General features: G+C 45.0%; 1 protein-coding gene across 3 annotated transcripts in view; it reads left to right on the top strand.

The window, feature by feature from the left end:
- DLEC1 (DLEC1 cilia and flagella associated protein) overlaps positions 1 to 18,052 on the top strand; it is a 113,754-nt gene that overhangs the window by 10,413 nt on the left and 85,289 nt on the right. For 2 of the 3 annotated variants that reach the window (XM_057555820.1, XM_057555821.1), the window contains exon 3: positions 9,718 to 9,868. In XM_057555820.1, coding sequence (XP_057411803.1) covers positions 9,757 to 9,868 — 112 coding nt within the window. In that variant the 5' untranslated portion in view covers positions 9,718 to 9,756. Of the gene's footprint in view, positions 1 to 7,852; positions 8,375 to 9,717; positions 9,869 to 18,052 lie in introns of all 3 variants that reach the window. The other variant, XM_057555819.1, reaches the window with a different exon arrangement.

Here is an 18,052-nt window from a genome sequence, read left to right as displayed (position 1 = left end):
GCGCCCAGGACTCCGCTCCGCCCCCCGCCTGCCCTCGCCCCCGCCCCCTGGGCCCTCCAACCAGCGCCTCTCCCCGCCCCTCCTGGGGGTGGGGGAGGAGGGCAGAGGTGGGGGCCGGGAAGCCCGGCCCTCCCTGGCCCCGGCCTGTGGGCGCGTCCCGGCTAGAAATAGCCGGATCCCTCTGGCTTCCTCCGCCGCCGCCACCCACAGGCCGCGGACCCTGTCATTATCGCCGGCGGCCCGGCCCCCCTCCCTGCCTCTGGGCGCCTCGCCGGGGTTGGGGAGATGCGCGAAAGAATCTGGAGTCCTCCTGGGGCAGGGACCGCGTAACTTTCGACGCCCAGCCGGGCTGGTGCGAAAGGGAGCCTCGGAGTCCAGGCGCCAGCCGCGGCTCCCCGGATGTTTGCTTTCCCTTCTGCAAAATGGGTACACGGACGCGAGTTAGGAGGTCCTTGGAGAGGCATGCCTGGACCTGGTCTGGAGAAGGGTCCCCTCCCGGCTCGCTGGGAAGTTTCTAACCCCAGAAGTGCCCTTGGCGGAGGAGCTGGGGCGGAAGCCGTAAAACCTAGAGCAGGTAGGTGCAGAGAGCTCTCCTTTAAGCCCCTCACACCCCAAACTCCTGGCGATCTCCAGGGTTCCTTCTTTGGGTGGCCTCCCAAGGGGCTGTCTGGACAAGGGGTCCCTACATGGACCCCCCACACACACACTCCCACCATCAATTCTTGCAATCCTGACACCCTTTTCATAGGTACCCAGAGACCCCCAGGGGAAGTCCCAGGATCCTGCTGCCCACCAACTTTTGGGAAAGGCCCTTGGGAGAGCCCCCAGAAGACCTCCCAGGATGCGGGTTGCTGAGCCCACCAGTGAATCCTGCAGGCCTCCTGGGCTGATAAAGCCAACATGAGAGTCTGACAGAACCAGTTGGACCCCAACCCCTCCCCCTCCCAGCACACACAGGCCTAGGTGGCCTTGAATACCTCAGGAAGGGATGTAACCAGCTAGAGGGCAAGTCTTCCCATCCTGACAGTCGAGCCTGGGTCAGGACTTTGGAGAGGCTCCCTCCCTCTGTATGTCCCCTATGCAGAGGGGGGCTTCGCTCTATCTGGCACTCTCCCCAGTTGGCCTGCCCTCCAGCAGGAGCAGCCCTTGGCCCTGGCAGGCCTGTCCAAACCCTCCTTGCTTTCCCTTCTGCTCAAGGATGAACAAGTCCACACAAGGCCTCCCTTTGGAGCCCCAGCCTGGGGACAGGGAGGATGAGGGGTCCTTTCTGTGTCCTCACTCTCTCTCCCAGGCCGGGATGCCTGCCTCCAGGCCTGCCCTCTGGGGGCCTCCTCTGGCCTTGGGGGTAGTCCTGGGACCTCTGACATCCCCGGGGGCCTGCAGGCCCCTCTACTCAGCAAGTTAAGCCTCCTCAAGTCCTGCTCCTCTTCCCAGGCAGAGAAACAATGAAACTCTGACACCAGCAATTGACTCGGCTTCATCTTAAGCATCATTCCTGTTTGTTCACATCACCTCCCAGCTCTGAGCCCCAAGCCCGAAACCAGGGCATTATCTGATGCCCCTGGTGGGGGCTACAGCCTGGCTCTTCCTTTGCACACACCAAACCTGTCACACGCAGGCCCTCTTCTGGCCTCTAGCCCAGGCAGAGGAGCTGAGGCCTCCTCCTGAGCCTGGGGTTGCTGGGCGGGACGGGCACAGCTGACTCAGAGTTGGCACATGCAGCCAGGTTCTGCCAGAAAAGAGGGCTGGGCCACGCCCTGCTCAGAGAAACCAGGCTGCTGCTCTGACCTGTGGGTCAGCGGCTCCCCAGGACTCTCCTCTCCTCCCGCCTGCCCCTCCCTCCCTCTCACAGGCTGGGAGGTCGTCTGCTTAATTACTTCTGCTGTGTGTAAGCCTGTGTGGTGTGTGTGACTGCGCCTGTGTGTTGAGGGGCTGGGAGGGCCTAGCAAAGGCTTTGCACTGAACCGCAGTTGCTGGATTCTGCTCCCTCTGCCCTTAAACAGCCAGGGCCCTCTGTGGGCCCATCCCTGGCCAGATGCCTAGATTACCCTCCTAAAACCCAGCTCTCAGTAAGTTACCTCTGCAGGATTCCCTGAGATCCTGGTGACTCAGTGGGCTTTCAGCAGGCACAGAGGGGCCACGCGTGCCCAGAGACGAGTTATCTTATGGGGGGGGGGTCAGGTGTCTCCCCAGCCCCGGCTGACCATCCTGTCTCAGATGTGTGTGTGAGGGGGGGTGTGGGGAGGGGGTTCCTGGGATGACTGGAGACAGGTGAGACATAGTGTCAGGGCTGGTGCCCACCTTCAGTCACTTCCCTTCACCCCTCCACCCCTACCCTCTCTAGAGGCCTGGGGAGGGCGGAGGATCAACCCAAGAATGCCAACTTTCCAGCTGTGCTTCAGAGCCAGCCCTGCCCAATCCCTCCCCCAGAAAAGCAAACCTAGATGAGCTCGGGTCAGTGAGGTGTAGCTGCAGCAGAGGGAGCCGAGCGAGGGAGAGGGGAATGAGAGAGGCCAGAGAAGAAATGGGGCCCAAGTCCTGCTGGGCCTTCTAAGGGCTTCCACGTTGACTCTGGGGGAAATGGGGAGCCCTTGAAAGGCTTCAAGTCAAGGAGGGACATGATCTGACTCATGGGTTGTTTTTTTATTTTTAATTTATTTTTATTTAAAAAATTTTTTTATTGGAGTATAGTTGATTTACAATGTTGTGTTAGTTTCAGGCGTACAACACAGTGAATCAGTTATACATATACATGTATCCACTCTTTTTTAGATTCTTTTCCCATATAGGTCATTACAGAGTATTGAGTAGAGTTCCCTGTGCTATACAGTAGGTCCTTATTAGTTATCTATTTTATATATAGTAGTGTATATATGTTAATCCCAATCTCCCAATTTATCCTTCTCCCCGCCTTTCCCCCCTGGTAACCATAAGTTTGTTTTGTTTTGTTTTGTTTTGTTTATATAAGTTTGTTTTTTACATCTGTGATTCTATTTCTGTTTTGTAAATAAGTCCATTTGTACCATTTTTTTAGATTCCTTTTTTGGTTATTTTTTTATTTTTATTTTTTTTGGCCGTGCCGCATGGCTTGTGGGATCTTAGTTCCCCCGACCAGGAATGGATCGGGCCCCCTGCAGTGGAAGCGCAGAATTCCTAATCACTGGACCACCAGGGAATTCCCTGCTCTTGTTTTAAAAGAATCACTCTGGTTGCTGGAAGTGGGGGGTATCATGGAGGGACAGGGCTGAAGCAGGGATTCCAAGGAAGGGGCTTTTGTAATAATTCAGGTGAGAGTGGACGGTGGGTCAGACCCTGGTGGTGGGAGTGGAGGTCATGAGAAGTGGGAAGATTCTGGATACATTTTGATGGGAGAGCCAGCAGGATTGACCAGTGGGGGCTGTGAAAGAAAGAAAAGAGCCAGAGGTGACTCTAGGTTTTTGGCCTGGACCACTGGAAGCAGGGGTTCCCAGAAGCTGAAATGGGGAAGGCTAAGGAAGAGCGGGAGCTCTGTTGTGGACACATTATGTTTGAGGTGCCTTCAGACAGCCAAGGTGAGATGTCAAGTATTGATACAAGATGGATGTACAAGTCTGGAGTTTTAGAGGGAGATGTGGGCTTGGGCTAAAATTTGGGATATGGTTCAAAGCATGTTGAAAATGTCCATAAGCCCTCACACAATGCTTGTGGGAGTCTACTCTGGGATAATCTTTCTGGGAGGTAATTTGGCAATATCTCAAATATTAAAATGTACATATGCTTTGGCCAAGCAATTTTAATTTTATATCATCTGTGTATTTTGTACAGAAACATTATACAAGTTGAAGTTCACTAGCAGGGACCTGGTTAAATAACTTATGGTATTTCCATTACAGTGGGTTCTCCTGCATCTGTTAAACAAAAACAAAAACAAAACAAAAAACAAAATCAGTCCTCTTTGAGTTGCTGTGAAAAAAAAGCAAGTTGTAGGATAATATATATAATGCATACTATAATACCACTGGCGCTTTTTAAAAATTAAAAAACACTTTGTAGATATTTGTATTTGTGCAGGCAGAAACAATAGCTAGAAGGATATAGAAATAATCCAAGGAAAGAGATTGAGAGGAAGATACTTCTTATTTTTTATGTATTATTTGAATTTTTTACCATAATGATGTATAACTTTTGAAATTTAAAAGTAAAAAAAAAATTTTTATTGAAGTATAGTTGATTTACAATGTTATGTTAATTTCTGCTGTACAGCAAATTGATTCAGTTATGTGCGTATATACATTCTTTTGTATATTCTTTTCCATTATGGTTTATCACAGGATATTGAATATAGTTCTCTGTGCTATATAGTAGGACCTTGTTGTTTACCCATTCTTTTTTTTTAATATTTATTTATTATTATTTTTTTATTTGGTTGCACCGGGTCTTAGTTGCGGCAGGCGGGCTCCTTATTTGCGGCTCTCAGGCTCCTTTGTTGTGGCATGCGAACTCTCAGTTGCAGCATGCATGTGGGATCCAGTTCCCTGACCAGGGATTGAACCCGGGCCCCCTGCATTGGGAGCGCAGAGTCTTAACCACTGCGCCACCAGGGAGGTCCCTGTTTATCCATTCTATACATAATAGTTTGCATCTGCTAACCCCCTAACTCCCAATCCATCCCTCTCCTACCCCTGCCCTTGGCAACCACAGGTCTGTTCTCTATGCCTGTGAGTCTGTTTCTGTTTCGTAGATAAGTTCATTTGTGTCATATTTTAGATTCCACATACAAGTGATATCATATGGTATTTGTCTTTCTCTTTCTGACTTTAAAAGTAAAAAAATTTAAAAGGCCAAAAATGTGTGTGGGAACCCAGAGATAAACAAAACACAAATTCTGGTCGGCAGAGCAGGTTATAAAATGAAGAAGGCAGCTCAGGAAATTCCCTTTATGCTGACAAAGTCCTCATAGGTGAGGGGACTGGGGCCCTTTGTTACTGGAGCCCAGCTGGAACCATTCATTTATTCAGTTAGTCACAGAGCAAACAGAAAGTGGTTGCTGGGCACAGCGGAATCAGGGATGAAGCCAGCTTATCAGGCAGAGAGATACCAGGAGAAGAAGGAGACGATGGTGGAGGTGGGGAAGCACAGAGGAAAGCGGGGAGCGGGGTGGGGAGTGTGTCATTAACAGGGAACAGGCAGCAGCAGATACTGCTGAAAAGTCAAGGAAGATGAGTACAGAGGGGGAACTGGAGCTTTGCTGAAGACCTTGGCCTGGACAGAGCCGGGGGAGCTGAAGCCAGAAGGTGGGAGGGTCACAGAAAAAGGGGAGGCCTCTCCCAGGCTGGGCCAGACTCTCTGTGTCCTTCTCTGAGGCTGTTTGGAGGCAGGATGGAGAGGCCAAAGGTGATGGTGAGAACCCATTGTCCTGTCGTTCCCTAGGGTAGGGAAGGGGGCCAGGGAGCCTGCACAAGACCACCTGGTTTGGGCAGGCCCCATCCTAACTCTAGAGCAATGGAGGCCCCCAGACTGTTCTACTAGCTCCTTCCTGCCCCTTGGTGGTGGTGGGGTGGGTGGGCTCACATGCATGTGAACAATTGGACAAACCAGCCCACTTGCCCAAGCTCCCTCCCCCTCCGCCCCCACCCACGCTACCCATTAGTGCACACACTGGTCAGCAATGCGAGGAAGCCCTTAAAGAAGTGGCCTGCACAGGTCCTGTCAATGGGCTCACAATGTCTGGGCAGGCACGGGGCATGTCACGTTGACCTTGTGGCCTCCTCACTCTGGAGAGGGTGTGGCTTGAGGAGAGTCAGAGCGGGATCCTCTCAAGTACACAATCCAGAACAGGGGCCCTGGCTTCCCAGCCCTGAGGATGGAAGAGATACCGGGAAGTAGAGATGAGGGAACCAGGCCCAACCACGAGAAGCGGAAGTGGCCCAGGTCTGCAGGCAAGCATCCTGGGCCTCATCTCAGGAAGTGGGTTTGAGGCTGTAGGGCACACAGACTCACCCCGGCAGTAAAAAGAGGATGGTTGTACCACCTGTGAGCAGAAGCCACGCTCTGGCAAGGATGGCAGTCACTGTGATGTCAAGCTGCTGCCTTGGACAAGTGCAGGCCTCTCCCCATCTCAGTGGATGATCTCATCACCCACCTGATCCCACACACAGGATATGTGGCAGTCATTCTTGGCCCCTTTTCTCTCTCACTCCCATTATCCATCAGCGAGTCTTGTCAATTCTACCTTTTAGCTCCATCTCCAATCAATTCCTCTCACTTGAATCCCAGCGCTCTTCACCTCTTTCCTAACCCCTGTGGGAGTTTCCCGATTGAGCTCCCTGATGCCTCTTGCCTCCCCCCAGTCTGCTGTCTCACAGCAACAAGAGTGATCTCAGTAGAACATACAGCTGACCACCACACACCCAGCTTCAGACCCTTGATGGCCCTCCTACTGTCCTCAGAATAAAGTTTAAATTCCTTAATGTTGCCTACAAACCCATTTATGATCTGGCCCTTGCCTAGAAGTTTCCTCAACTCCCTGAGTTCCACCCCTGAACTTCTTTCATTTCCTCCCATTTCCCAGCTTTAGCACAATGGGGTCCCTCTGCATGGAGTGCCCTTTTTCTTTCTCCCCTGGCTTACTCCTACTCATTCTTTTTTTTTTTTTCACTTAAAAAATGGAAGTATAATTTATATACAGTGAAATTCACCCTTTATGGTGTACAGTTCTGTGAGTTTCGACAAATCCATACAGTTTTGTGACCACCACCACAATCAAGATGTAGAACAGTTCCATCACCCCAAGAAATTCCCTCATGCTCCTTTGGAGCCAACACTAGCTCGCATCACCAGCTGCTGATAACCACTGTTGTGTTTTCTGGTTTGCATTTTCTATAAATGGATATCCTCTAAATGGAAGCATTCATTATGTATATGTAGCCCTTTGAGAATGGTTTCTTTTATCCAGCATAATGCATTTGACATTCATCTATGCTGTCGTGTGTATCACTAGTCTGTTTCATCTTTATTGCGGAGAGTATGCTGTGTATAGATGTACCACAATTTATTTATCTTTTTATCAGTAGAAAGGACATTTGGGTTTTTTCCAGTTTTTGGAGATTATGAATAAAGCTGCTCATACAGGTCTTTGTAGGCACAAACGTTCTCATTTCACTTGGAATAACACCTAGTTGTGGGACTGATGTATGTGTTACTTTTTAAGAAACTGCCAAACTGTTTTTCAAAGCTGCTACACTGGTTTGTGTTCCTGTTGCGATACATGAGAAGTTGCTCTACATCCTCACCCGCGCTCACGTGGTTCGTTCACCCGTTTGTTCATTCATTCAACTTCTTGACATTCTACTAAGTGTGTAGTGGTATTGCACTGTAGTTTTAATTTCCACTTCCTTGATGGCTAATGACGGTGAGTCTATTCATTCTTCTAAACCTCTGCTTGGTCTTCACTTCTGCCAAAAACCCACTGTACTCGCTTTCTCTGTAGACTGGTTAAGTTCCTGTCCTTTGTGGTTCCATGACAACAAACAGTTTCTCCACCTTGACCGTAGCCCACTAAACTGCAGTTGTTTTCCTGTTCTCGCCTTGCTCAACACTCTGGTCACACCCACACACACACCCACACACCCCCCCCCCACACACACACACGGTTGTGAGCTCCGAAAGGGCGGAAGCTGCATCTTCCTTTGGTATCTCTAGCTCCTAGCACAGACCTGAAACAATCTTTATACAATAAATATTAAATGAACGAATTAATAAATGCTGAACAACTTAGAGAAAGGGCAGGTGAAAGTAAATAGGAAGAAGCTTTTGCAATGAGACGGGCCTGGCTGTGCCAATTAACTCTTTCTCTATCGGTCCGCACACTAAGCTCCTCTCAGTAAAGTCAACACTGCCGTACGAACATTCACGAAGATGACGACTCGACAGCACCCTTTAACAGACGCAAAGCGGAAGAGGCGGGCCGGAAGTGGAAGTGCGGCAGGGAGTTAGCGGCGTCTCAGTTGCCATGGAGACTGGAAGAGGAGAGCGGCAGTCCGCAGAGTCTGGGTCCTACGCCTTCGCTGGGGCGACGTGGACGCCAACTCCGCGTCCGACCCGGATCCGCAGCCCCAGCCAGTCCTCCCTCGCCTACTCCGAGTCTTTCTACCACGGCTTCGGTGGTCGGCCCCGCCGCGTCTCGCCGCTCACGCTCCGGCCGCTCCCCGAGCCGCACCTGCTGCGCCTGCGCCCCACCTCGCTGCGCACCCAAGACATCTCTTACTTGCTCACCGGCGTCTTTCGCAACTTGTATACCGCCGAGGTGATTGGCGAGGAGGTGAGTGAGAGTTTGATCAAGGCCCGCGGCAGCGAGGATGCTTGGCACGAGGAGTTCGTGGACCAGCTGCAGCAGGTAACACGGCCCCGGCGTCCCGCGCGCTTCTCCCCGTGCTCACCCGAGGCGCGGCGGCGTCACCGCGTGTGCGGCCGTGCGGGCGACCCAGGGCGCGACTCAGCCACTCGACAAGAGTCAGCCCCTGTTGGGTGCCGGGCACTGGGGATGCAGCTGGAAAAGAGCAGACCAAATCCATGCCGCCGTATATCCGACATTCTAGTGGGAGGACACTCTACACACGCGCCTAGGTGAATAGACACATTCTACACACATAACGGCATATATCTCCAGCACCTATCTTTATTTCCCTACACGCATACACACATTATATATTACATATGTAAATGAAACGACGAGGCAGAAAGCTGAATAGTTGTTCCCCGGAGATGATAACGTCACGTCCGCTTTGGGGTGCCTGCCCTTGTGCCACAAACCACAATCTTTTTTTTTTAAACTTTGGGTTTTTATTTTTATTTATTTATTTATGGCTGTGTTGGGTCTTCGTTTCTGTGCGAGGGCTTTCTCTAGTTGCAGCAAGTGGGGGCCACTCTTCATCGCGGCGCGCGGGCCTCTCATTATCGCGGGCTCTCTTGTTGCGGAGCACAGGCTCCAGACGCGCAGGCTCAGTAGTTGTGGCTCACGGGCCTAGTTGCTCCGCGGCATGTGGGATCTTCCCAGACCAGGGCTCGAACCCTTGTCCCCTGCATTGGCAGGCAGATTCTCAACCACTGCGCCACCAGGGAAGCCCACAAACCACAATCTTATCGAGGCATTCATGCCCAGATTTTAGGAAGCATGCCTAGGCTCTAACAGCAACTCTGCTTCCTTATCTGTATAAGGAGGAAAGCAGCTGACTTGAGTCCTCTCTGCCGAGGCTGACTGCTAAACAGGCCATACTGCCCACAGCTCCCTTCAAGGAGTCTCAACTGTGTGCTTTCAAGCAGCTGAGATCAACTCTGAAGGGGCTGACAGCTGGAGGCTCTCAGCTCACTATGCTCCCTGCAGCCAGGTAGCAAGTCCTTCCTTGAAGGGGGTCTGGGTGACACAACCCTTTGTCTGCCACAGGTGGTGTGTTAACTCATATTTGGTATTTCACAGTTTAGATGGCAGCTGTCTTTACTGTGAAGCCAGTAGTCAGGAGACAGGATTTCAGACTTGGCTCTGTAATTGACTTTACTGTGAAAGCTTTAAGCCATTTCCTTCTGTGGGTCTCAGAGTTCAGATCTGTCTGGTTAGACCAGATGGTCTCTGCAGTTCTGTGACTGTTCTGTGCTTCATGGGAAGCCCTGATGCTGGGGTGGGATTCAGTAAAGCTGTGTGATCTCACCATATTTCTGTACATCTGATCACCCACCTGCCAGATTCGGGAGCTCTATAAGCAGCGGCTGGATGAAGTTGAAATGTTGGAGAGACATATCATTCAGGCCCGCGCACGGGTCCTTGCGGAGAAAGAGCAGGCCATGCACCAGGCCGAAGTACAGGTCCTTGAGCCATTCATCAAGATGCCTCCAGGTGTGTATGATGAGATCCTCTATGCCCTTCACCATGACTCCCCAGTTAATATATTACTGTGTTTGCTTCATTACCTCTCTAGTCTTTTTCTGAACATCTGGAGAGTGAGTTGCAGATGTGTTGTTTCATTACCACAAAACACTCCAGTGTGCACGTCTCCAAAACAGGGACACTCGCCTACATAACCAGCACACAACCCCCTAAGCCTGGAAATCAGCAATGATGCAACGTTAACCTCCACTTCACAGATGGCATGCAGGTTTCACCTGCTGTCCCACAGTGTCCCTTTCTCCTGTTTGGTCGAGGATCCTGTCTAGGAAGTCATGTTACATGTCATTGTCATGTCTCATTTTCAGAATTTTCATTTGGCACAGTTCTTTGAACTTTTCCTGTCTTTCATGTTCTTGACCGTTGGGTTTTTCCCCAATTTTTAAAAATTATGGTAAACTACACATAACATAAAATTTACCCTCTTAACCATTTTTAAGCATACAGTTCAGTGGTATTAAATACGTTCATAATCTTGTACAAACATCGTCACCATCCATCTCCATAACTCTTTTCATCTTGTAAAACTGAAACTTTATGCCCATGAAACAATAACTTCCCATTCCCTGCCTTGCCCCAGCCCCTGGCAACCACCATTCTACTTTCTGTCTCTGTAATTTTTTTTTTAAAGTTACCATTCTGACCATTTATTTAATTTAATTAATTTATTTATTTACTTTTGGCTGCGTTGGGTCTTTGTTGCTGCACGCAGGCTTTCTCTATTTGCGGCGAGCGGGGGCTACTCCTCGTTGCGGTGCTTGGGCTTCTCATTGCGGTGGCTTTCTCGTTATGGAGCATGGGCCCTAGGCGTGCGGGCTTCAGTAGTTGTGGCACACAGGCTTCAGTAGTTGTGGCTCACCAGCTCTAGAGCGCAGGCTCAGTAGTTGTAGTGCATGGGCTTAGTTGCTCCGTGGCATGTGGGATCTTCCCGGACCAGGGCTCGAACCCGTGTCCCCTGCATTGACAGGCGGATTCTTAACCACTGCACCACCAAGGAAGTCCCTATAATTTTTTTTCTTCATTTAAGATTTTTTTTTGATGTGGACCATTTTTAAAGTCTTTAAATAGAGTTTTTTACAATATTGCTTCTGTGTTATGTCTTGGTTATTTGGCTGAGAGGCATATGGGATCTCAGCTCCCCGACCAGGGATCAAACCTGCACCCCCTGCATTGGAAGGTGAAGTCTTAACCACTGGACTGCCAGGGAAGTCCCTTGTCTCTATAATTTTGACTACTCTAAGTACCTCATATAAGTGAAATCATGCACTATTTGTCTTTTTGCAACTGGCTTATTTCACTTAGCATAATGTCCTCAGGGTTCATCCATGTTGTAGCCTATGTCAGAATTTCCTTCCTTATAGGCTGAATAATATTCCATTGTAGGTACATACCACATTTTGCTTTTCCATTCATCAGTTGATGAACTCTTGGGTTGCTTCCTGGTGTTAGCTGTTCTGAATAATGCTGCTCTGAACATGGTCATACAAATATCTCTTTGAGACCCTGCTTTCAGTTCTTTGGGGTTTATACCCAGAAATGGAATTGCTAGATCTTATAGTAGTTCTATTTTTAATTTTTTGAGGAATCACCATACTATTTTCCACAGTGCCTGTGTCATTTTTTCATTCCCACCAACAGTGCTCGAGGATTCCCATTTATCTACATCCTCACCAACGCTATTTTCTGGTTTTTCAGTGTGAGGTTTTTGTTTTTTGTTTTTGAGTGTAGCCATCCCGATGGGTGTGAGGTGATAGCTCACTGTGGTTCTGATTTGCATTTCCCTGATTATTAGTGATGTTGAGTGTCTTTTCCTATGCTTATTTGCCATTTGTGTATCTTCTTTGGAGAAATATCTATTCAGGCCCATTTTAAAAAAAAATTTTACTGGGGTATAGTTGATTTACAATGTTGTGTTAGTTTCAGGTGTACAACAAAATGAATCTGTTATATATATACATATATCCACTCTTTTGTAGATTCTTTTCCCATATAGGCCATTACAGAGTATTAGTAGAGTTCCCCACGCTATACAGTAGGTCCTTATTAGTTATCTATTTTATATATAGTAGTGTGTATATGTCAATCCCAATCTCCCACTTTATCCCTCTCCCCTTACCCCCCAGTAACCATAAGTTTATTTCCTATATCTGTAACTCTATTTCTGTTTTGTAGATAAGTTCATTTGTAATCTTTTTTTAGATTCCACTTATAAATGATGTCATATGATATTTGTCTTTCTCTTTCTGACTTACTTCACTCAGTATGACAGTCTCTAGATCCATCCACATCTCAACAAATGACTCAATTTCGTTCCTTTTTATGGCTGAGTAATATTCCATTGTATATATGTACCACAACTTCTTTATCCATTCGTCTGTTGATGGGCATTTAGGTTGCTTCCATGACCTGGCTATTGTAAATAGTGCTGCAATGAACATTCGGGTGCATGTGTCTTTTTGAATTACGGTTTTCTCTGGGTATATGCCCAGTAGTGGGATTGCTGGGTCATATGGTAATTCTATTTTTAGTTTTTTAAGGAACCTCCATATTGTTCTCCATAGTGGCTGTATCAATTTACATTCCCACCAACAGTGCAAGAGGGTTCCCTTTTCTCCACACCCTCTCCAGCATTTGTTGTTTGTAGATTTTCTGATGATGCCCATTCTAACAGGAGTGAGGTGATACCTCATTGTAGTTTTGATTTGCATTTCTCTAATAATTAGTGATGTTGAGCATCTTTTCATGTGCTTCGTGGCCGTCTGTATGTCTTCTTTGGAGAAATGTCTATTTAGGTCTTCTGCCCATTTTTGGATTGGGGTGTTTGTTTCTTTGATATTGAGCTGCATGAGCTGTTTATATATTTTGGAGATTAATCCTTTGTCCGTTGATTCATTTGCAAATATTTTCTCCCATTCTGAGGGTTGTCTTTTCGTCTTGTTTATGGTTTCCTTTGCTGTGCAAAAGCTTTGAAGTTTCATTAGGTCCCACTTGTTTATTTTTGTTTTTATTTCCATTACTCTAGGAGGTGGATCAAAAAAGATCTTGCTGTGATTTATGTCAAAGAGTGTTCTTCCTATGTTTTCCTCTAAGGGTTTTACAGTGTCCAGTCTTATATTTAGGTCTCTAATCCATTTTGAGTTTATTTTTGTGTATGGTGTTAGGGAGTATTCTAATTTCATTCTTTTACATGTAGCTGTCCAGTTTTCCCAGCACCACTTATTGAAGAGACTGTCTTTTCTCCATTGTATATCTTTGCCCCCTTTGTCATAGATTAGTTGACCATAGGTGCGTGGGTTAATCTCTGGGCTTTCTATCCTGTTCCATTGATCTATGTTTCTGTTTTTGTGCCAGTACCATATTGTCTTGATTACTGTAGCTTTGTAGTATAGTCTGAAGTCAGGGAGTCTGATTCCTCCAGCTCCATTTTTTTGCCTCAAGACTGCTTTGGCTATTCGGGGTCTTTTGTGTCTCCATACAAATTTTAAGATGATTTGTTCTAGCTCCGTAAAAAATGCCATTGGTAATTTGATAGGGATTGCATTGAATCTGTAGATTGCTTTGGGTAGTATACTCATTTTCACAATGTTGATTCTTCCAATCCAAGAACATGGTATATCTCTCCATCTGTTGGTATCATCTTTAATTTCTTTCATCAGTGTCTTATAGTTTTCTGCATACAGGTCTTTTGTCTCCCTAGGTAGGTTTATTCCTAGGTATTTTATTCTTTTTGTTGCAATGGTAAATGGGAGTGTTTCCATAATTTCTCTTTCAGATTTTTCATCATTAGTGTATAGGAATGCAAGAGATTTCTGTGCATTAATTTTGTAACCTGCAACTTTACCATATTCATTAATTAGCTCTAGCAGTTTTCTGGTGGCAGTTTTAGGATTCTCTATGTATAGTATCATGTCATCCGCAAACAGTGACACTTTTACTTCTTCTTTTCCAATTTGTATTCCTTTTATTTCTTTTTCTTCTCTGATTGCCGTGGCTAGGACTTCCAGAACTATGTTGAATAATAGTGGTGAGAGTGGACATCCTTATCTCATTCCTGATCTTAGAGGAAATGCTTTCAGTTTTTCACCATTGAGAATGATGTTTGCTGTGGGTTTGTCATATATGGCCTTTATTATGTTGAGGTAGGTTCCCTCTATGCCCACTTTCTGGAGAGTTTTTATCATAAATGGGTGTTGAATTTTGTCAAAAGCTTTTTCTGCATCTATTGAGATGATCATATGGTTTTTATTCTTCAATTTGTTAATATGGTGTATCACATTGATTGATTTGCGTATATTGAAGAATCCTTGCATCCCTGGGATAAATCCCACTTGATCGTGGTGTATGATCCTTTTAATGTGTTGTTGGATTCTGTTTGCTAGTATTTTGTTGAGGATTTTTGCATCTATATTCATCAGTGATATTGGTCTGTAATTTTCTTTTTTTGTAGTGTCTTTGTCTGGTTTTGGTATCAGGGTGATGGTGGCCTCATAGAATGAGTTTGGGAGTGTTCCTTCCTCTGCAATTTTTTGGAAGAGTTTGAGAAGGATGGGTGTTAGCTCTTCTCTAAATGTTTGATAGAATTCACCTGTGAAGCCATCTGGTCCTGGACTTTTGTTTGTTGGAAGATTTTTAATCACAGTTTCAATTTCATTACTTGTGATTGGTCTGTTCATATTTTCTGTTTCTTCCTGATTCAGTCTTGGAGGGTTATACCTTTCTAAGAATTTGTCCATTTCTTCCAGGTTGTCCATTTTATTGGCATAAAGTTGCTTGTAGTAGTCTCTTAGGATGTTTTGTATTTCTGTGGTGTCTGTTGTAACTTCTCCTTTTTCATTTCTGATTTTACTGATTCGAGTCCTCTCCCTCTTTTTCTTGATGAGTCTGGCTAATGGCTTATCAATTTTGTTTATCTTCTCAAAGAACCAGCTTTTAGTTTTATTGATCTTTGCTATTGTTTTCTTTGTTTCTATTTCATTTATTTCTGCTCTGATCTTTATGATTTCTTTCCTTCTGCTAACTTTGGGTTTTATTTGTTCTTCTTTCTCTAGTTTCTTTAGGTGTAAGGTTAGATTGTTTACTTGAGATTTTTCTTGTTTCTTTAGGTAGGCTTGTATAGCTATAAACTTCCCTCTTAGAACCGCTTTTGCTGCATCCCATAGGTTTTGGGTCGTCGTGTTTTCATTGTCATTTGTCTCTAGGTATTTTTTTATTTCCTGTTTGATTTCTTCAGTGATCTCTTGGTTATTTAGTAACGTATTGTTTAGCCTCCATGTGTTTGTCTTTTTTACGTGTTTTTCCCTGTAATTCATTTCTAATCTCATAGCGTTGTGGTCCGAAAAGATGCTTGATATGATTTCAATTTTCTTAAATTTACTGAGGCTTGATTTGTGACCCAAGATGTGATCTATCCTGGAGAATGTTCTGTGCGCACTTGAGAAGAACGTGTAATCTGCCGTTTTTGGATGGAATGTCCTATATATATCAATTAAATCTATCTGGTCTATTGTGTCATTTAAAGCTTCTGTTTCCTTATTTATTTTCATTTTGGATGATCTGTCCATTGGTGTAAGTGAGGTGTTAACGTTCCCCACTATTATTGTGTTACTGTCGATTTCCTCTTTTATAGCTGTTAGCAGTTGCCTTATGTATTGAGGTGCTCCTATGTTGGGTGCATATATATTTATAATTGTTATATCTTCTTCTTGGATTGATCCCTTGATCATTATGTAGTGTCCTTCCTTGTCTCTTGTAACATTCTTTATTTTAAAGTCTATTTTATCTGATATGAGTATAGCTACTCCAGCTTTCTTTTGATTTCCATTTGCATGGAATATCTTTTTCCATCCCCTCACTTTCAGTCTGTATGTGTCCCTAGGTCTAAAGTGGGTCTCTTGTAGACAGCATATATATGGGTCTTGTTTTAGTATCCATTCAGCAAGCCTGTGTCTTTTGGTTGCAGCATTTAATCCATTCACGTTTAAGGTAGTTATCGATATGTATGTTCCTATGACCATTTTCTTAATTGTTTTGGGTTTGTTTTTGTAGGTCCTTTTCTTCTCTTGTGTTTCCCACTTAGAGAAGTTCCTTTAGCATTTGTTGTAGAGCTGGTTTGGTGGTGCTGAATTCTCTTAGCTTTTGCTTGTCTGTAAAGCTTTTGATTTCTCCATCAAATCTAAATGAAGATCCTTGCTGGGTAGAGTAATCTTGGTTGTAGGTTCTTCCCTTTCATCACTTTAAGTATATCATGCCACTCCCTTCTGGCTTGCAGAGTTTCTGCTGAGAAATCAGCTGTTAACCTTATGGGAGTTCCCTTGTATGTTATTTGTCATTTTTCCCTTGCTGCTTTCAGTAATTTTTCTTTGTCTTTAATTTTTGCCACTTTGATTACTACGTGTCTCGGCGTGTTTCTCCTTGGGTTTATTCTGTATGGGACTCTCTGCGCTTCCTGGACTTGGGTGGCTATTTCCTTTCCCATGTTAGGGAAGTTTTCGACTATAATCTCTTCAAATATTTTTTCTGGTCCTTTCTCTCTCTCTTCTCCTTCTGGGACCCCTATAATGCGAATGTTGTTGCGTTTAATGTTGTCCCAGAGGTCTCTTAGGCTGTCTTCATTTCTTTTCATTCTTTTTTCTTTAGTCTGTTCCGCAGCAGTGAATTCCACCATTCTGTCTTCCAGGTCACTTATCCGTTCTTCTGCCTCAGTTATTCTGCTATTGATTCCTTCTAGTGTAGTTTTCATTTCAGTTATTGTATTGGTCATCTCTGTTTGTTTGTTCTTTAATTCTTCTAGGTCTTTGTTAATCATTTCTTGCATCTTCTCAATCTTTGCCTCCATTCTTATTCTGAGGTCCTGGATCATCTTCACTATCATTATTCTGAATTCTTTTTCTGGAAGGTTGCCTATCTCCACTTCATTTAGTTGTTTTTCTGGGGTTTTTTCTTGTTCCTTCATCTGGTACATAGCCCTCTGCCTTTTCATCTTCTCTGTCTTTCTGTAACTGTGGTTTTTGGTCCACAGTCTGCAGGATTGTAGTTTTTCTTGCTTCTGTTGTCTGCCCTCTGGTGGTTGAGGCTATCTAAGAGGCTTGATGGGAGGCTCTGGTGGTATTAATTCTTTAAATGTTTAGTAGAACTCACCAGTGAAGCCATGGGTTCAGGGCTTTTCTTTGTTGGGAAATTTTTGTTTTATTATTGATTCAGTCCCTTTACTAGTTATAAGTCAACTCAGATTTTCTGTTTTTTCATGATTTAGTCTTGGTAGGCTTAGTGTTTCTAGGAATTTGTCCATTTTATCTAGGTTATCCAGTGTGTTAGTGTACAGTTCCTGGTATTCACTTATAATCCTTTTTATTTCTGTAGAATCAGTAGTAATATCCCCACTTTCATTTCTGATTTTAGTCTTTTGAGTCTTCTCTCTTTTTTCTTAGTTGATGTAGCTAAAGTTTTGTCAATTTTGTTGATCTTTTCAAAGAACCAACTTTTGGGTTTATTAATTTTCTCTACTGTTTTTCTGTTCTCTACTTTGTTAATCTGTGCTCTAATCTTTATTATTTCCTTCCTTCTTTCTGGTAGCTTTAGGTTTAGTTTGTTCTTTTTCTAGTTCCTTAAGTCCTAAAGTTAGGTTATTGATCTAAGATCTTTCTTGTTTTATGTAAGTGTTTATAGCTCTAAAATTCCTCCTTAGCATTGCTTTTGTGGTGTCCCATAAGTTTTGGTATGTTGTGTTTTCATTTTCATTTGTCTCTAAGTATTTTCTAATTTTCTTTGTGATTTCTTCTTTGGTTCATTGGTTATTTAAAAATCTGTTGCTTGAAGTTTTGCGACAGGTTTGGTTTTTAAATTTTCCAACCAAGTTGAGAGGCAAGTTGATCTTACAGAAAGCACTACTGCATGTAGTAACCATATGATTTTGAGCAAACCACGTTATTTTTCTAGGTCTGTTTTCTCACCTACAAAATGAGGTTGGACTGTCAGGGTGAATGGGTGAATTCAGGGTGAATGATAGTTGATCCTTGCTTTCATCACTTTCTAGCTCATCACTGTGCCTTTTTTCTTTCCTAAGAAAGACGTCACACCCCTTTCCTCTTCTCTTCTATTGTCCCTCCCTCCTTCCCTATCAAGGTCCAGGCAGAGCTG

This window comes from Balaenoptera acutorostrata, chromosome 10 (assembly GCF_949987535.1).
Source record: "Balaenoptera acutorostrata chromosome 10, mBalAcu1.1, whole genome shotgun sequence".
NCBI lineage: Eukaryota > Metazoa > Chordata > Mammalia > Artiodactyla > Balaenopteridae > Balaenoptera > Balaenoptera acutorostrata.
Note: the sequence above shows the minus strand (reverse complement) of the source record. Positions and strands in the feature narration are given on the sequence as shown.